General features: G+C 35.4%; 2 protein-coding genes across 4 annotated transcripts in view; one reads left to right on the top strand and one right to left on the bottom strand.

Annotated features, from left to right (window-relative positions):
- Nucleotides 1–3,952, bottom strand: part of fip1l1a (FIP1 like 1a (S. cerevisiae)) — a 73,109-nt gene extending 69,157 nt beyond the window's left edge. For 2 of the 3 annotated variants that reach the window (XM_051138585.1, XM_051138586.1), the window contains exons 1-2: nt 3,712–3,950; nt 1,338–1,383 (exon numbers count right to left, since the gene is read on the bottom strand). In XM_051138585.1, the coding sequence (XP_050994542.1) occupies nt 1,338–1,383; nt 3,712–3,781 (116 nt within the window). In that variant the 5' untranslated portion in view covers nt 3,782–3,950. Of the gene's footprint in view, nt 1–1,337; nt 1,384–3,711 lie in introns of all 3 variants that reach the window. The other variant, XM_051138584.1, reaches the window with a different exon arrangement.
- Nucleotides 3,953–5,129: 1,177 nt separating this feature from the next.
- The window catches only part of scfd2 (sec1 family domain containing 2), a 162,469-nt gene continuing 146,532 nt past the window's right edge, over nt 5,130–21,066 (top strand). The window contains exons 1-2 of the mRNA XM_051138752.1: nt 5,130–6,059; nt 6,962–7,124. Coding sequence (XP_050994709.1) covers nt 5,246–6,059; nt 6,962–7,124 — 977 coding nt within the window. The 5' untranslated portion in view covers nt 5,130–5,245. The remainder of the gene's footprint in view (nt 6,060–6,961; nt 7,125–21,066) is intronic.

Below are 21,066 nucleotides of genomic sequence, written 5' to 3' on the forward strand. Positions count from 1 at the left end.
TAGAATAATACCAAAAATACTAAATAAAAAAATAAAAAAGAAACGTTAAACACATGCTTAATTTAAGTGTCGGCTGACATCAGGTGTGTGCTCTGCAGAAGAAACTTCATTTTCCTTTGGATGCACAGACTTCCTATCAGCTTCATCTGTCTGTCTGATTTAATCACATGCACTAATTGATGCTACAGAACAATAAAAAGGCTTTTACACTCAGCAAATATGGGCAATGAGATCAATTTACAAGCACATCTTTAGCTGCAGGCCTACATTAGTTTAAGTGAGGCCTATATCACTGCGGCCTCATCAGGCTTATTTAAGGCCAATGCAACGTGAGGGAAAATTCTCGCTTGGGTTTGAGTTTTGCCCCGACTCTAATGAAGGTAAAGCAATCCAACCGATAAAAAACGCTGTGTCAACTCCAAGAAACAGCTAACACGTCTCTAACGCAATGCTGGGAAGCAGAGGAATAAAACAATGGTTAATATTCCTTCTCATTCCTACTCCAGTGAGCACATAAGAGAAGCTTATACTGTATTAGCCCTCTGCACATCCAACGCTGAGTTTAACAAGCGTCCAAAGAGTTTCATCAGACACGCGTGGCTTGATACGCTTTCGGAGCATTTTTGCAAAGAGGTCTATCGGCAAAGACGTGTCACATACCGCTAATGTGCGCGCATGGTCATTACGAAATGGTGAAACGGGCATTAAATGTACACGCTTCATTTGTACAAAGCTACTTGCCCTAACAGGAAATAAATGTGTCAGTCCCTCTCGTTCTGAGTCGGCACACCATTAGGTCTTGTAAACTCTCATTTCAAATGCAAAAGCTGCCGGGGCTAAAGTGACCTGAAAGTTTCTGACATTGCCAGGAGCAGAAAATCCCAAAACGGCAGAGAGTTTAAATGTTAATGTGAGTGTGTTTGTGTTGGGGGACATGTATTAGAGTAAATGCTGATGAAGCACATTTGTAAATGCAAATGAAATCAAATGTGAGGAAAAGCTGATTCAAATTCCTTAAAAAAAGGAAAAGAGACATTTTGAAGATTAATAAATCAACTGCCTGATTAAAGCTACACAAGATGCCAACAAAATACTGCAATAATTAATCCAAAGGTCTTGGAACAAGTTTTTACTCTATATTTCTGCCTTTTTCTATGCAGTTGTGAAATGTGCAGTCTACAAAAGTTTGGATAAACATCCATTCATAAAGACTTAGATTTAAAAAAAAAAAAAGATGCTAAAACATTAAAATGTAAAAACTATTATCCAAGTTCTATTCATCGAGTTTCTCATTGGAAACTCAACAACAGCTGAAAACATTTTTTGGTCACACTCACCTGAACACTTCCTTTTCTGTTGTTTCTTCTTCCTCAAAACTGTTATCTATTTAAGATAAAGAAGTCAAGATTAGCACAAGATTTGCTTTCACATGGAAACAGACAGTTTATTGAAGTTTATAGAGAAGTTATAGAGAAGTTTATTGTTGTTGCTCTAGTTGTTTTAACCCTATACAAACAAATAAATGTTCCACAAAAACCCAATGTATCATATTCAATACCACCATTTTAACATGATTTTTCTAAAATAAAAAAGTAACTGTTTCAGTACAGAAACTAGTTTCCACTTCACATCGCTGTATTGCATTGCATTACAAATTTATAAAAACTACAGAGCTTTGATCATTAAACTAAGCATTTGAATATCTGTGATATTGTTATTGATCTCATTGATCAGTGGAAAAAAAGCAAACAAATGTTTACAAATATTTTGTCTAAAGGTTCAGCAAACTGTTTCATTAAAAAAATAATAAATAAATAAATAAATAAATCCTGACTGTTATTATATGGGCCCAAAAACACATTCAAAAAGTATTTAAGTATTCAAATCTTAGATGTATACAAGGATCCTTTTATTATCTACTGAAACCCACAATAATATTTAAAATATCAGTTAGCTTAATATATATGAAATCATAATTTAGTGAGTACTTGCAATTGGGAGGTAGCTGTCCTGAACCCTAACAGCTAAATTTGAACTTTAACTTACTTTTTGCATTTTATTCCATTGTTGTTCTTAAAAATATCTTTAATTTTTTTTTTTTTAATTGAAGTTCAAATATTTATTTTATATTTTCTTTGTATATTATGAAACTTCATCTAAAAATGTGTCCCACATTTTCATGTTACAACCGAAACAGTATATGTTTTAGTCCATTGGCTAAAACAGATTTTAACTACACCCCTACATTTATGATTAGGAAATATTTATGTGTCACTCTTTCTCATATCTACATGGTGAGTAGATCATCATTTTGAGGTAAATGTGTTCAAAAGTATGAAAAATTTGTGTGGAACTTTGAAGAATGTCACTACCGAACACCATTTTTCCAATTAAACACACTTTATTGGGAGTTATTTTATAACATTTAGTTTTTATGTGTACAACTGTTCAGAACTGTGCTCGCTAACCATGTGCTGATTAGCATCTTTGAACTAGGTTCAAAAGTATCTAAAATTGTCACTGAAACAGTCACGACTGAAACATTTGGCGAAGTTTTGGTAGTGACATCATAGTGTTTTTGGGTGTTATCCCATAAAATTGTTACTACGATAACAGTCACGACCGAAACATGTCATCAGTGTTTCGGTACTGACAAAAGGGAACACATACTGCTTTATTTGGGGAAAATAAACAATTTTAGTACAGTTAAGCAAATTTTTTGTATTTTAGTATGTTTTAGTAGTGTTTTAATATGCAAGTTAAAATTCTATGTGATGTGGCCGCTACCAAAACATTACTATTACTACTGATAACGTGCAGTCACTACTGAAAAATTCAATTTTTTTGTCAAAAGTATACTGAATTATCAGCTAAGAATGTTATGATAATGTGTTTGGTTCAATGTACATTCAAACTAATGAATCCTTAAGTTTGAAATCAGTATGATCAACTTTTTGTCTTTTACCAATATAAAATTGGATTCAAAATAGAAAAAAATCTCATAAATCACACTTGAAATATTATTAAAATTGTAATTGTTATTGATTTATCTCTGAAAACTTTTTAATAAAATAGAACAAAAATATATTTACAAAGAAGATGTAAGCAATATCTTAACAGGTCAATATAACCCTTCTTATTAAATTAAATATTACTGTGTTTCGGTAATATTAACTGCACTAGATTACTATAAATGTATACCTCTTACAAAACTTTATAAATGTATCAATTTAAAGACGACTTAAACTTGATATTCAGTATGTCAACTCTACAATACATTATACTGATTTTTCTTCTTGGACATAATACAGTATCTGTCATGTCCTCTGCCATATTTGATACTGAAACACACACAAAACAAACAATACCCTGAATATGATTTTTAAAAGATCTGTCCAGCTTTGATCAGCTGCTTTTAATGCAGCAGCACTTACTACATAATGTTATGTTAGGTGCGTGTACATGTATTTATACCATATGTTCTCTGTAAGGGTTGATTTGAAAGTAAATGTTATGAAACGCATGCAGCTGGATAAATAACGGTCTCTGATGCAATAAACTTAGGGTCAGATCCCTGCTTCGAAACGTGTGCTTTTGGTTTTGGTAGATGTTGATTCTGGTGCTTATTCATCTCACGAGGACGCTTCATTTGCCTTCCTGAATCACTTCAGACAGTTTTAAAGTTGGATCATCAGATCGTTTATTTCTCACCTCCATAAAGCCAGTCGGTCTCGTCATCAGCGCTCTCATCAGCTGTTTTCTCTAACTCTCTCGCGGACATGATCACCTCCGGGGTTTTGCGCTTTTGCTTTGAGATAAGAGGGTCGGTTTAACTCAGTGATTCGCCGAGTTCGACAAAGTAACTTTGCGTAGTGTGATAATAGTTTCAGGGTTTACCGTCACAGCTGTCACAGTGACACGCCGCGTGTTGGTGTAGCAGGTGCGCGTTACCAAAGAGACACATCTCACTGCACGCGCACGTGTGCGAGACACGCAGGAAGTTCAGAATCTTTTTTTTTTTTTTTTTTTTTTTATATATATATATAAATGTATAACAATAACATAACTATAACAATATCAACAACAACAGAGGACAAAATATAAAAATAATACAAGGAAGAAAGTAAAACAAATATATAAAATAAATAAATAAATAAATGAATGGGGGGTTGGGGGTTAGGCATTTTCTTCCTTCAATATTTATTTAATCTTTTATTTATTTATTTAAAGGCAATATTTGCTTGTCTCTTACTTTAAAATGTATTTGTTTTCTTGCTTCAATATTTATTTAATAATTTATTTATTTACCCATTTCTTTATTTGCTAACCTACATGCTAAATTATTTTTATTTATTTTTTGTGCAAATTTTAATATTCTGACATGGAGCGTACATTTGTAAATTTGGGTCCAAATTTATTTATTTATTTATGATAACAGACAAGTCGTTTACTTGATTCGTACAATAAAAATAAATATAAAATCAAAGTTAAATATAATTTACATCAAATCAAAAACTGAGATATAACCTACGTAATAGTAACAGCAAAGAAAAAGAAAAAAGTACTCTCGTTTAGTGTGTTTATTTATTTATTTATTTGCTTTGTATTGTTGCTGCTACATAATGAATAGTGACCTATTTTTAAATATGTTAAAGTGTAAATAAAGTATTTTCCCTTAGATTTATATGTCACCCTGGACCACAAAACTAGTCATAAGTAGCGGGTATATTTGTTGCAATAGCCAACAATACATTGTATGGGTCAAAATTATCGATTTTTCTTTTATGCCAAAAATAATTAGGATATTAAGTACATTTCCATGAAGATATTTTGTAAATTTCCTATTGTAAATATACCAAAACCTAATTTTTGTTTAGTAATATGCATTGCAAAGAACTTCATTTGGACAACTGTAAAGGCGATTTTCTCAGAGGCGATGTTTCTATCCTAACAAACCACACATCAGTTAAAAGCTTATTTATTCAGCTTTCTTATGTTGTATAAATATAAATTTCAAAGGATTGACCCTTATGACTGGTTTTGTGGTCCAGGGTCACATATTATACAATACTGGACTTTTCAAAACTCCCAGCTGATAGTTACACTATGACGCATAATTATCGCGACGCCTCTGCGCCACGTCACCTTCGAGAGACTCACATGGGTTTGTTTTGAATGGTGTCTGTTTGACAGTTCTGCTGTTGCTTTCTTTCGTCTCAATATAAAACGCCAGCATTGTGGAAATATGTTGCCCACAGACGGTTTCATGTGTTTCCCCGGACAGACGTGGGAAAAAGTGCTGTCAAAGGTAAAAAAGGCTGTTGTTTTCATGGACGATCGGTGCTCGGAGAGTTTGCACTGGAACGGAGGAGCTGCGCTTCTGTTTGAGGCTGGAGCTCGAAACATCAAACAATTCTCAAGCTTTGAAGCAGGTGGACAGAATGAACCCAAAGCTGTGTTTGTGGTCAGCACCGTTCTGAAAGGTAGAACCGCAGACATTATCAAAGACATCATTTCCCTCAGTCACTTCCAGTACTGCGTGGTTTTCACAACTGTTCCTCACTCCATTCACCTGCTTGCGAATAATGTGACCACTGAGTTGGAGGGGAACCCGGTGTTCGAGCAGTTTGAAGAGAAACTGTGTGAGTGGATGGGTGATATGAACTATACCGCTGAGGTCATGCATGTCCCTGTGGTCTTTGCCCCTCTGACACAGCAGCTCCATCTTTTGCCTGCTTTCTCTGATCTCTTCCCTTTATTGGAAGTGGATCTTGAGGCCATCAATGAGAAGAGGCCGGAGAAAAGACGATTCGGGAGTCTGATGGATGTGGATATGCACTCTCTCCCACCTGAGTTACAGATTCAGATTAAATCTCTCGCATCGGCCCTCAACGCCCTGTTTGAGTTCATCAGTACTCGTGAAGAGAGCTATTCTGTGGGTCCGATAAGCCGTCTGATCGCAGGGGAGCTGGCCAGTCATCCACAGGCCAAAAACAGGAGGAAGTCAGCCCCCAATAAAGCATCAATAGTGTTTATTGACAGATCTCTTGATCTTACAGGTGTGGTCTGAATACTGTATATATTGAATCATTAGTACTTAAAGGGATAGTTCATCCAAACATGAAAATTCTGTCATTAGTTACTCACCCTCATGTCGTTCCAAACCCGTCAGACCTTTGTTCATCTTCGGGAACACAAATTAAGATATTTTGATGAAATCCAAAAGCTCTTTGATTGACCCTCCGTCGAAAGTGTTCTGTAATTTTATTAAGCTTTTTTTTTTTAAAAAACTAAACTTTTTTGCGCAACAAAAAGTATTCTCGTAGCTTCATAAGGTCTTTCAGGTTTGGATGGAAATGAAGGTGAGTAATTTTCATTTTTAGGTGAACTATCCCTTAAAGTCAAGACAATACAGTGAAAACCATTTTTTTAATGCACTGGTTAATTTTGAGACTTTACAGAGGAGATTATCTTATAACATTCACCTGATAGTATGTTATTCCTAAAATATGCTGAATAATATTCTTTTTTTTTCCTGGCTGTTGAAAGGATTTTGTGATTTATGGCATGATACAAAGAGATACCCAAAATTCCCTCTGAAAAAACTCTAATTTGTCGGCAAAATGAAATAAGAGTTTTGAGCTTTTATCTAATGTTCTGGTCTGGAAATGTATTCAAATTTTAACAAAGTTTTATTAGATAATGCCTCATTTGCATTTTTTAATTTCCCCCTACAAAATTTATTATACTAAACATTTGTCTTTATGTACTGTGATTCAGTGATTTAGTCTTTATGTACTGTGATTAGTTTTATATATATATATATATATATATATATATGAATTTTTTTTTATTTTAGTTTTAGTTTTTGTCTTAATATGGTGGCATATAACAGTTTAACTCATAAATCTATGTCCTTTCGTTTACTTTTTTCTCTGCTTCTCTTTTGCCTGTTCTCTAGGAGCTGTTGGCCACCATGGTGACAATCTGGTTGAGAAAATTCTTTCCGTGTTGCCACAGTTGCCAGGTCATGTGACTGACGTTCAGGTGGACATGCTAGAGCTCACACACCTGAAGCAGACAGCTGAGGGCATCTTGGCACCAGGCTGCTTGGCACAGAACCAGTAAGAGCATTTACACTGTTCTGGCATGCAAACATGATATCATAAATTTAATTTATTTAGCTCAAAAACTAAGGTCAGTTCAGAAAAAGCAAAAGCACAATTGTAAAGCCCAGACAATGAACATGCAATGAGATCATGTTTACACTGTGGTGGAATTTACAACTCTATTCCATTTTTAAAGTTATGCATTATTGTAATTATCAATATGTTTTAAAATGTATTGCATCTTTGGACTGGTTGTAATATTCACTCATTTAAAGGGATAGTTCACCCAAAAATTAAAATTCTGTCACCCTCATGTCGTTCCAAACCCATAAGACCTTTGTTTACCTTCAGAACACAAATTAAAATATTTTTGATAAAATCCGAGAGCTTTCTGACTCTGCATAGAGAGCAACGCAACAACCACATTCAAGGCCCAGAAAAGTAGTAAGGGCGTTGTTAAAATAGTCCATGTGACATCAGTGGTTCAACCGTAATGTTATGAAGCTACGAGAATATGTTTAGTGTGCAAAGAAAACAAAAATAACAATTTTAATCAACAATTTCTTCTCTTCCGTGTCGGTCTTCGATGCCACATACACAAAAGTTTACCACAATGCATTCTGACACAGAACCTAGATGTGCTTTGTTTACAAGTAGAAGACGACGCACGCTGTACATAAAACGTCTTCGTAAACTTTGTAAAAGTTTTCGACAGAGAGGATGACTTTCCTTTTTTTGCTTGGCCTTACTTGTTTGAACCTTAATATGCAGACGATGAACTAAGAGAGATGGACGTTCTACATCAGAAATTAATTTAAAATTATGATATACTTTGTATAGCTAGCAAAGGTAAATAGGCTAAATATAAATAAATATGCACACACATACAAAATGAAATTATAGCTTCAAAAATGGCAAGTAAACAGACACTATTAAAATGAAGAAAAAGTAAACATAACAGGCAATAGAACAAAGAGTACTTCAGAATTCATTATCTTCTCTTTTATAATTACTAAAGAAATAATAGACCACAGCAGCTCTATAAAGCTGCATTTACACATCAGATTTCTTGCCCCATCTGTCTTATGGTTTTGTCATCACTGATCCAAGGGGAATGTCTCTGCTGCTGTTTGGTTTTGACCAAAAACCTCAGTTCTGGTAAAGGATTGGAGAAATATATTGCATAATCATGGCTGTTCTCAAAGTCTTTCTGTTCAAGGTGGAAAAAATCTGAGGAAACCATGAGACTTGGTTGCACATATGTTGGCACAGGAACGATGCCCAGCCAAGTATTTTTAATAGAGAACCACAATTTCTTTAGTCATCACAAATGTGTGTATTTGAATAACTAAACGGCTTTGCTAGAGTTTCTGCCGATGTCATTTCCTTGAGGCGGGATGTGGTAATGAATGACCCCAAATTTGTGCTATTCTGTGTGATATTGTCATGCTTCTCACTTGTTTTAACACAACTTTTGGTGAACTCACTTATTGTCTCAGTGGAAAATAATATTTTTTCTAAATGAACCCAGTCATGCTTTTTTGGATGGGAATTTTTTGCTAAATGTATTGCACTTTGGTTGAACTCAGTCTTGAGTGAAAACATCAACTATTAAAATGTTTGGCGTAATTGACACCATATACCCTTTTTGGCAGATGATTTTGTGGTGAATCATTGTATATTGACAATATTCTCTTGATACAAGATTTTTTATTTTTTTAAGCAAGCAGCTATGTCAAAATTAAACCTACTTCATCTGGAAGTCAAATGGCATTAGCATGGAAACCCAATTGCTGTTTACAACACATTAGGTCTAAACCACATGTTAGACGTGAGGGTTTGTTAAAAGAGGAACTTGTTTCGTATGTCTGTTTTCTTTCCAGATCTCATCAGGCAAGGATTCAGAGAGCACATTTGCTTGCGGAAAAAATTCTGCTTCAGAGGGATAGGCACTTCTTTATGAGATATATCAAAGAGTAAACCAGTTTCACCTTATACATTTTGTGCCAGCAAAGCTGCCAGATTAGTCTTGTCTCCACTGTGGGCTCCAACCTTGTTCAATCACTGTTGTTAAGAGCATCAAATCTGCTTTTTTACCTATACAGTTCATGCACAAATGCACATACATGGCATATTCCAAGACCACATCCCTTCACCACCATTAGATGGTTACAGTAGCACCGCAGTGCTGAGTACAAACACACACTGGAGACCTCCATGTAAATATACAAGAGCTCACTGTTAGCCAGATGGCATGGAGACTGAAAAGGACAAGTCTCCGTTTGAAGAGCCTTCTGTGTGCAAAAGTGCGTATTTAACAGGGTTTGGAATTGGTTTCCATTGTGTTGTGTTTTAAAAGGCCCATACTTCCCACGTTTGTAACATTTTATTGTTGCTTGAGGGCCACTTATAATGATAGCCAATGTTTTTTACAGCAAGAACAGTCAGAATTTAGCTTTACACAACCATTTTTCTGACCTTCTCTGAATCTTTTCTAAAACATTAATTGGTCAACACAAAACCACTGAAGAGATTCCTATATTTCAATGAGATGTGTATTAAGTTTATGCAAATAAACTTGGCCTTATGCGAAAATGTCTTTTACTTGGTTGATCATGTGCTTGACTAGAGCAGCGTGAAACAGGGGCTCATCTGACAGGCGGCATACTTCTCTTAAGGACTATAAAGAATATGCTCCGGGCCTAAATAAGCCTGAACGTGCTTCCAAATGCAGAAATGAGGTGGTGTGTACCTGACGCTCTAGAATTATTTGTCGCTGTATATAAGCCATTCTATATGTGGAGCACATAATCCATGGAGGTTTTTAAAATGTTGAATATGGAATAACTACAGTAGGGTATCCACAGATCCACTTGATCTTACTTTGGTTTATCAGCGTTATATTAACAAACTTTACAGAACTTTCCTTCTGTCAGTTTTACAAATCAAATCACTATTATATTATATTATATTATATTATTATTATATTGTATTTAGTGCTTTCAAACGATTGATCATGATTAATCCCGAAAATAAACTTTTTATTTACGTAATATGTGTGTCTGTTGTGTATATTTATATTATCATGTATATATAAATGCACACATACAGTATATATATATATATATTTTGAAAATATTTACATGTATATATTTATAGTCTTATTTATTATATATAAATATATTTAATATATAAACAATATATATTTTTTAAATATATACATGCATGTCTGTGTATTTATATATACAGAATAAATATACACAGCACACGCATATATTATTTAAATAAAAACTTTTTATGGGATGCGATTAATCACGATTAATCGTTTGACAGCACTTTTATTATATTATATTATATTATATTATATTATATTATATTATATTATATTATATATATATATATTATTGCAATTAATCGCATCCCAAATAAAAGTTTTTGTTAACGTGTATACTGTGTATATTATGTATATATAAATACACACACATACAGCAATATTTCCATGTATTTACATATGTATATATATATATATAAACATAATATATTTTTCTTAAATATATTAATGCATGTGTGTCTGTATTTATATATTCAAAATAAATATACACAACATGCACACATATATTATGTAAAGAAAAACTTTTACTTTGGATGCAATTACGATTAATCGTTTGACAGCACTTTTATATTATATTATATTATATTATATTATATTATATTATATTACACTGACCAGAATTATAAATGCAACACTTTTGTTTTTGCCCCCATTTTTCTTGAGCTGAACTCAAAGATCTAAGACTTTTTCTATGTACACAAAAGGCCTATTTCTCTCAAATATTGTTTACATATCTGTCTAAATCTGTGTTAGTGAGCACTTCTCCTTTGCCGAGATAATCCATCCACCTCACAGGTGTGGCATATCAAGATGCTGGTTAGACAGCATGATTATTGCACAGGTGTGCCTTAGGCTGGCCACAATAAAAGGCCACTCTAAAATGTGCAGTTTTATCACACAGCACAATGCCACAGATGTTACAAGTCTTAAAGGGAGCGTGCAATTGGCATGCTGACTGCAGGAGTGTCCATCAGAGCTGCTGCCTGTGAATTGAATGTTCCTCATCGGGGTCTCGACCTGACTCCAGTCTGTCGTCGTAACCGACTTGAGTGGGCAAATGCCTACATTCGATAACATCTGGCACATTAGAGAGGTGTTCTCTTTACGGATGAATCCCGGTTTTCACTGTACAGGGCAGATGGCTGACAGTTTGTATGGCGTAGTGTGGGTGAGCGGTTTGCTGATGTCAGCGTTGTGGATTGAGTGGCCCATGGTGGCGGTGGGGTTATGGTATGGGCAGGCGTATGTTATGGACAACGAACACAGGTGCATTTTGTTGATGGCATTTTGAATGCACAGAGATACCATTTATTGTGGCCAGCCTAAGGCACATCTGTGTAATAATCATGCTGTCTAATCAACATCTTAATATGCCACACCTGTGAGGTGGATGGATTATCTCGGCAAAGGAGAAGTGCTCACTAACAGATTTAGACAGATTTTATTGTTCTTTCACTTATTTTCCTTCTCAAATTGTGCCAGAATGATTCATATATTAAAAAAAAACAACAAAAGTTTGCTTTTTATAAATAATATATATAGCTGGTCAGTTTCTGTAAAAAACAGTACTTTTACTGACAGTGATCTTGCCAGAAAATCATGTGTGCTTTTAGAGTGTTTGTGCAATGTAGACTGCTTTGAGATATCAGTTTTTGTCTTGTAGTGTTGTTTTCAATTATCTGTTAGTACTTGTGTAGGCGTGTGTGCTAATTACCTCAGTATGTGCTCATTCTGTCATTCTGTCATGACATGATGTGCACATTAACTGAGTAATGGTTGTTTGTTCATGAGAGAATGTTTTTGTTTTGCTGCGTGTAGTTTTAGTATTCACTAGAATGTCATGTTCAGTGTTTTTCAACTGCCTTATGTTTCTAATTTAGGTTCCAGGGTAAAAAAGCATTTATTTTACCCACCTTCTCAGTATCTACACTGGTTCCCTTTATTTCAGGCCAGCTTATTCTCGGCTGGAGCTCCAGGACTCAGTGGAGGAGAACCGGTCCAGTTCCACGCAGTCAAATCCGTTCAATGTGAGCGTGGGGATTTCTAGCTTTAGCTCAGCATGGAAGCGAGTCACAAGCCTAGGGTTTGTTTAGCAGAGTCTAGACAGGCTCGAGGCAAATATCAAAGCTTTTGATGCATTCTGACAGGGCCCAGCTGATCCTCAAGAGAGCAACTCTACTCCCTAGACTCTTAATGTCCTTAAACGTCTCTTGAGACAGTTGTATAATGCCAACTAAGTCATTCATTTCTGACTGAGTTTTGCCAGTCTAATATTCTGGGTCAAAGAATATGCACATATCAGACAGATCATCTAAACACAAATAGGTTAATGCTTCAGTGTCATTCTCTACAGCTTCCTACGTAGTTTTCTTGGGAAAAATATTAGTGATGCTTGGCTGGCAAAATTAATTGGATTATATGCACTTTAAAAGTTCATTTCTATATCTGAACAGAATAGTCAGAACTAAAATAATCTGTCTTTTTAAAAAATGTCAGAATAAAATCGCACCAGACCGTTTTTTGTAATGGTAGCTAGGTTTTGTCCAGCATGCATACATGTTAATCAGACTACAGATTTACAGATTTTGTGCACCACGTTTCAGAAGACGGAAGTGGATTTAACCCTTTAAATTTTCAATTTGACATTATCTCTTGTATATTTGGATGGACAGATGAAGACAGTAGCTTGAGTACATAAACCTGCAGTAGCTTGAGTGGATTTCTAAAGAACTGCAAAATTAAATGTTTTAATACGTTCCTCAGGCTTTTGGTTCAAATTGTAGCCTTTATTTTCAAGCCTGTAAGGTGTTCAAACCTTTTTAGCTCTTTGCTAGAATGTTTGGGGTGTTTGCTTACTGGCTAAAATCAATAGAGCATGCTTGTTGTGCACAAGTCTCTTTAATATTCTGGCCTCAAGATAGGTCTATTGGCTCTTTTTGTTGTTTTATCAACCACCAGATTTAAATTGTAAGTCTAATCCTGTCTGCATCGATAGCCCATTGGTTAGTGTGCCGACACATAGCGCAGCTGTGCTGCCGGCGACCTGAGTTTGATTCCCTTCTCGAGGTCCTTGCTTTCCTGTCTGCTGTCAACTGTCCTATCAAATAAACGCATAAACCCCATAAAAAAAGTCTAATCCTTAAAAATAGAAAATAGTAGATCTCAACACCCTGCACTATTTGATGTATCATTCATGTCTGCAGCACAAATGGTACAGGGTGAGTTACACACTAAACATTAAAAAAAAATATCACCCCCTACCTACAGTGCATATAGAAATTCATTATGCCCCTTTGAAATATTTACTCTATTGGTCATACAGCCTGAAATCAATCCCCTTTCGAATAACTTTTCCAGCTTCATTTACAATTTTGGTCTTACAACATCACACCAATGAAAGAAAAATCACAACAGTTCTGCAAACTAGTAAAGTAGAATAACAGGGTTGGAAAAGTCATCAGCCCCTTGATTTAATACTTCATAGAGCCATCTTTTGCTTTAATTAGCCATCAGTCTTTTTAGGTATGTCTGTACTAGCTTTGCACACCTTGAATGGGGAATATTTGCCCATTCTTCCTTGCAGAATTGCTCAAGTTCAGTCAAATTCTGTGGTGAGTGGCAATGGACTGCTCTCTTCAGATCCATCCACAGATTTTCGATTAAGTCAGAGCTCTGACTTAGCCACTCAAGGACATTCACCTTCTTATCCTTAAGCTATTTCTTTGTTGTTTTGGCAGTATGTTCAGGGTCATTGTCCTGTTGGAAGGTGAGGGATGCAGGTTTTCCTCAAGAATTTGGATGTACTTGGCAGCATCCATTTTCCCTTCAATCCTGACCTATCACCAAGTCCCAGCTAAAGAGAAACACCTCCACAACGTAATGCTTCCACCACCATGCTTCATAGTAGGTATGGTGTGTTTTGGGTGGTGTGATGTGTTTGCTTTTCGCCAAACATAGCGATTGGAGTTTTGGTCAATTTTGGTCTCATCAGACCATAGCACCTTTTGACAGAAGGTATTCCAGACTCTTCCAAATGTGTTTTTGCATAGCGGAAACAAGACTGAATGGGACACTTTTTTAGGACAGGCTTCTTTCGTTTTGTGTAAAGCTTGGGAGATAGTTGTCACATGCACACACTGTGACACACTAGTTAGCAAGGTTCGCGGATAAAGTAAACAGAGGGAAGAGGGGGCGGGGCGAGCAGAGCTCATTTGCATTTAAAGGAACAATCCATCAGAATCGGCTGATTTTTGCAGACCTCATTTTGACAAGGTAAACACGGTGTTGTTTTACATTTCCATTGAGAATTTTTAACCAAAGTATATTATAGACTTTTCATTAAGACCTAAAGAATCATATCAACTTATGGAAAATGGGCATCCGATGACCCCTTTAATTGATGAGGGTTATAGTGTGTACATGCAACTCAAAAAAGTTAGACTTAATTTATTTTATTTCCCAGGGTGTAATGTGACAAAATGTAAAGGTTTCTATAGGCACGGTATCTTTGCAGAACTCCAAAACCATATCTACATACCTTCTACAGTTTCCATCTGAAATTAACACTAGTGTCAGTAAAACAGCAACAACCTTCATTCATTTTCACACAAATTTTGGGGAAGATTATTGATTAAAGTCTTTCTGAGTGGATCCTTGCACAATACTATGACCTCAAAATACATTTTGATGTTTACATTATATAACTAGCACTATATGTATGATGTTTCTGGTGTAGTAAATTTGCTTGGTGACTCACCTGGTACAAATGGTACAGGTTGCGTTACACACTAAACTTTAGCAGCTTACTTTGCCTTAGAACTCCAAAAGCATACAGTATCTATACATTCATTTTACTACAGTTTTCATCTGAAATGAACACTAGTATCAGTAAAACAACAACAAACTTCATTCGATTTCGCACAAATTTTGGGGCATATTATTGCCTTTTGCATGGATCCTTGCACAATACTGTAACATCAAAATACATTTTAATGTCTGCTTTACATAACCAGCTCTATATGTATGACTTTTCTGATGTAGTAAACTTGCTCGGTAACTCACCTGGTACAGCAGTGCACTTATGATATTCAGCACTCTGGTACACATTCAGTGAAACACAAGTTACAGTAGACAGTAGGTTGCTTTAGCAAATGCTTTTTTTTCTACCATGTTTTCTTTTGTGAACATTATTGGTTAGGTTTGGGGTGGGGTTTAGTATCGGAACTGCATTATTTTGAAACTCAGTAGAGCATTAACCTATTAGTGCTTCTCACCAGACATTTCCTTTCTGAACTGCCACAATATATACAACAATGAATGTTTTCACATTCACAATCTCTCTTAGATAAAAGTAGATGCACACACTGGACATTTCACTTTAAATGTGTGATACAAAAATCGACATAATATTTTGCACAAAGCCACAGGCATAATTTTTTTGTGAGCCTAGGTTGCTTTTTTCCTATGTAGAAAACACATCATTTAGAACAGAAGTGGAGTCCATAAGTGAAGTGGAGTGTGTTCAGTCTGTAACCCTACTGAGTGAGCAATACTAACAGGGATGTTTGCCTTAGCAAACACCGCTAATAATAATGGTTCTGACTGGGTTTTTGTGGCCCAGCCCTGCAGTGCTGATATTGGCGTTGTTCTTGTCCTCTCAGGTGAATGTAATTGGCTGCATTGTGTTATTCTAGCCCAGCTATATCTATAGGCTCTGAAAAATATTTATGAAAGGTTTTATTTTAAGATCCTAATTGTGGGCTGTCTTGCTAATTTTGCCCTCTTTATTGTATGGTGTTTCCCTTTATAATTGTAGGCTCTGTTTCAGGGTCGCTGGATTTAGTGTTGTTATGGGTGGTCATTTTAGGCGGCCGTCTTGAGGCTGCTGATAGGAGACTTCCTCTTCCTCGCCTGTGCGAAGCCCGACTTTTCATAACAGTCTGGTTGTACACTGCTCCTATTCAGGTCTGATCTCTCTGTGTTTTTAGTGTGGTTGTGGGAGAAATGTGAGATTCTTTGTAATGAAAGCCGTGTCTGGTGTTTTGGTACATTGGGTTTGAAATACTTTACTAAGGACATAAATTTATGTTCTTCGAAATGGTAGCATATGCAGTCTCTAGTGGGATGGATTGTGCTGTGTGTGAAATTTCGGTTATAGCAGATTTCAGGACTTCACATTTGGTTAGCTAAAGGAGGACTGTTTCACGCTCTGCTCTACTGCAACATCAACCAACCTGTCTAATTTCTTTATTTCCCGCTGCAGTAATACAAATAGACAATTGCAATTGGCCAAGAATCTGTTTTTGGACTCAAAGTTTGTGTGTGTGTGGTCAGGTGTGTTCCAGTCAGGCTGGTGTAATAGGTTGTTCTTGGCACTGCGGTAGAGCGGTGGTGCTTTGATTTTGTGTGTGTGGGACACTTCAACTATGTCCTTGTTTATGTAAGGGTGTGTGACACACCCTCCACACTTCTACCCTATGTTTTACTACCGTCTACCCAACTGTGTGCCCAGTTCAGCCAGCATTAAACCCGTATGCTGTACTAGAGCTGCTCAGGATATCGTTCGTCATGAATGTGGTAGTACGTGTGTGTGTGTGTGTGTGTAGAGGGGAAAGAAATGGACCACACTGCACTGTGAGAAAACAGCACTAGAGAGAAGACACATATATCACACAATATTTCATTGGCGGTTAAAAAGACTGACCTCGTCATTTGTCATTCTTAGCATTGAGTACTTGAGTCTTTGCTGACTGATCATATTGTTTACTCTCGCTTTAGGCCCTGCTATATCCCTCCCACTAGTTTTATGTGTGTGATTGACACATCTCAGTTTGTATTCTCACCTTATGTCTCCTCTTCTTATTTCTTCTCATATTGGTTTGGTTCTCATCATCTTTTCTCTCCTGTGTTCTCCTTGTTATGTTTTGTCCATCTCATCTCCTCCTCATCTCATTTTGTGATTTCTAATTGTGTATCTCATATTTTTCCCGTCTTTTGTCCTTCTGATCTTGTCTTCTCATCTCAGTTTGTGTCTCCATCTTGTCTTTTTTCTTCTCATTTCTTCTAATATCGGTCTCAGTTTGTCTTCTTCTTCTCATTTGTCCTGTCTCATCATCTTTTCTCTATGTTCTCCTTATATGTTTTCTCCATCTCCTTCTCATCTCAGTTTGTGTCTCCTTGTCTTGTCTCCTCTCTCCTCATTTCTTCTTATCTTGGTTTGTTTCCTCATCTTTTGTCTCCTCTCTGGTCCTCTGTTTTGCTTTAGTTCTCAATTTGAATGTCCTCTTCTCATTTGTCCTGTCTCCTCCGTCATCTCAGTTTGTGTCCTCTCGTTTTTGTCTCCTCACTTCTTCTAATCTGTCATCATCTTTTCTCTGTATTCTCCTTCTTATATTTTTTATATTCTAATTTCATTCTCATCTTATTTGGTGTCTTCTAATTGTGTGTCTCCTCATCTTTTCTCCCCTCTCTTTTCCTTCTTATCTCATCTCCATCTCATCATCTTCTTATCTCAGTTTGTGTCCTCTCATTTTGTGTCTCCTTGAGTCTCATCATCTTTTCTCTCCTCTGTTCTCCTTCTTATGTTTTCTCCATCTCATCTCCTTCTCATCTCATTTTGTGACTTCTAAATGCTTTACTTGTCTCAATTTGTCTGTCCTCTTCTCATTTGTCCTGTCTCCTCCATCATCTCAGTTTATGTCCTCTCATTTTGTGTCTCCTCACTTTTTTTAATCTTTGAGTCTCATCATCTTTTCTCTCCTCTGTTCTCCTTCTTATGTTTTCTCCATCTCATCTCCTTCTCATCTCATTTTGTAATTTCTAAATGTGTGTTTCATTATCTTTTCTCCCCTCTTTTCTTCTTCTCATCTCAGTTTCCTTGTCTATCCTTATCTCATTTCTTATCTTAGATTGTTTCCACATCTTTTGTCTCCTCTCTTGTCATCTGGTCTGCTCTAGTTGTCTCAGTTTGTCTGTCCTCTTCTCATTTATTCTGTCTCCTGCATTATTTCAGTTGGTGTCCTCTCATTTTGTGTCTCCCTTTCTCATTTCCTCTCATTATGTTTTGGGTTTCATCATCTTTTCTTATGATCTTATGATATCTCCATATCATCTCCTTCTCATTTCAATTTGTGTCTCGTCTTCTTATCTCAGTTTGTGTCTTCTCATCTTGTGTCTCCTCATTTCATTTCTTCTCATCTTGGTTTGGGTCTCATCATCTTTCCTGTCCTCTGTTCTCTATTTATGTTTTCTCCATCTCATCTCCTTCTCATCTCATTGTGTGTCTTCTAATTGTGTGTCTCCTCATCTTTTCTCCCCTCTCTTCTCCTTTTCATGTCATCTTGTCTCCGTCTCATGTTCTTCTTCTCAGTTTGTGTCTCCTTATCTTGTCCCACCTCTTCTCATCTTATCTTGGTTTGTTTCCTCATCTTTTGTCTCCTGTCTTGTCCTATGTTCTGTTTGAGTTGTCTCAGTTTGTTTGTCCTATTCTCATTTGTTCTGTCTCCTTCATCATCTCAGTTTGTGTTGTCTCATTTTGTGTCTCCTTATATTATTTCTTTTCATATCGGTTTGGGTCTCATCTTTTCACTCTCTTTTCTTCTCTCATATCATCTCCGTCTCTTCTTTTCATCTCAGTTCGTCTTCTCATCTTGTGTCTCCTCTTCTTATCTCCTCCTAATCTCAGTTTGTGTCTTCTTATCTTGTTTCTTCTCTTCACATTTCTTCTCATCTTGGATTGTTTCCTCGTCTTTTGTCTCATCTCTGGTCCTCCGTTCTGCTGTAGTTGTCTCAGTTTGTTTGTCCTTTTTTCACTTGTTCCATCTCCTCCATCATCTCAGTTTGTCTTCTCATTTTGTGTCTCTCTTCTCATTTCTTCTTATCTTGGTTTGTCTCCTCATCTTCTCTCTCTCCTCTTCTCTGTTCTTGTTGTCTCTTCTCTTCTCTTCTCTTCTCTTCTCTTCTCTTCTCTTCTCTTCTCCTCTCTTCTCCTCTCTTCTCTTCTCTTCTCTTCTCTTCTCTTCTCTTCTCTTCTCTTCTCTTCTCTTCTCTTCTCTTCTGATTTTTTCCCTCCTTTTCGTCTCATCTCCTTTCCTCTGGCTGTCCTGATTGTCAAGTCAATCTATTTGAAATGGAGCTGAAGGAATAAGTAGATTTAAATGAGATGAAGACATGCAGTATTGATACATGCAGAAACTCTAAACCCCCAGCGGGCTGTGAGTGCACCAGCAGCTGCTCCTGAACCTGTGACTGTGCTCCCATTCATTGTGTGTTAAAGGTTAGTGTCTGCTCTCTGGGATTTATCTTCCACTCAGGGAGTCTCACATGAAACAAAATGAGCCACAGATGAGAGAGATTTGCGATGTGTGTTTTTGTGAGTTTGTGTGTGCCAGTCTTTTTTAGATTTATGTAACAGGATGTTGCTTTTATGTGTGTTGCGTTTTTATCTTAAAGGTTTTAGCAGAACGATGCTTATCTTTATGAAGAGAGATGATAGCCTCTAAAAATGTCTGTGAATTTAATTGAACCAATTAAACAGTAAATATAGTTACTACTTAAATTTATGCATATATATTTATAATTTTATTACATTAAACTGTTTAGGGTCAGGAGGTTTTTCTTAATGATTTATTTATCTATTTGAAATGAATACTTTTTTTTACAAGGACTCATTCAATTGTTAAAAAAGTGACAGTAAAGACATTTATAATGTTACTGAAAAATTATTTCTCAAATAAATGCTGTTCTGTATATCGATCAAAGAATCAAATATACAACAGTTTGAAAACAAACAAAAAAAAAAGCTTTGATAATAAATAAATAAAATAAATCAAACTTATGTACTACACTTTGTTGTTTTGGGTTTTTGGGGTTTTATTGGTTTTTTTTTTTTTGTTTGTTTGTTTTAGCTGGCCAGCTCATTTATATATTTAATATTTAATATATGTCTTTGTTTTGTTTTGTTTTTCTTAGCCAAGCAAACTCATTTATTTTTGTTTTGTTTTTGTTTTTCTTAGCTGACCAAAAGTTTTTTGTTTGTTTGTTTGTTTTATGTTTTTTATTGTTTAGCTGTTCAAACTCATGTAATATATTTATTGTTGTTTTGTTTTCTTTTTCTTAGCTGGCCAAACTCATTTAATATTTTTCTTGTATTTTTTTCAGTTTTGTGTTGTGTGTTTTTTGTTTTGTTTGTTTTTTTTTAGCTGGTCAAACTTATGTCATATATTTCTTGTTGTTTCTTTTCTGTTTTGTTTTTCTTAGCCAAGCATTATTTTATTTTATTTCATTTCATTTCATTTCGTTTCGTTTCATTTCATTTCATTTCATTTCATTTTTTTATTTTATTTTATTTTATTTTATTTTATTTTATTTTATTTTATTTTATTTTATTTTATTAAGAGAGTTCATAGCCACTAAAAAGTCTCTAAATTTAATTGAACTAATTAAATAGTAAATATAGTTACTGCTTACATTTATGTATATATGTTTAGATTTTTCTTTCATTCAAATGTTTAGGGTCAGGTACACACTTTTCAGCAAGGATGCTTGCTAAATTGTTCAAAAGTGACAGTAAATACATTTATAATGTTACAAAAGATTTCTATTTCAAATAAATGCTATTCTTTCTATTGATCAACAAATCCTGAACAAATGTATAACAGTTTCCAATAAATAAATAATAATAGTTTTTTGAGCAGAAATAAATCGAGCACTAATAAAACTACTGTTTTTGACTGTATTTTTGATTAAGTAAATGCAAATTTAGTAAGCATAAGATAAGCATAAGGTCTTTCTGAACACAAACTTTTTAAATGGTGGTGTGCACAATATATAAAACTAACTTTTATA

Source organism: Labeo rohita, chromosome 20 (genome assembly GCF_022985175.1).
Source record: "Labeo rohita strain BAU-BD-2019 chromosome 20, IGBB_LRoh.1.0, whole genome shotgun sequence".
In the NCBI taxonomy this organism is placed as follows: Eukaryota; Metazoa; Chordata; class Actinopteri; order Cypriniformes; family Cyprinidae; genus Labeo; species Labeo rohita.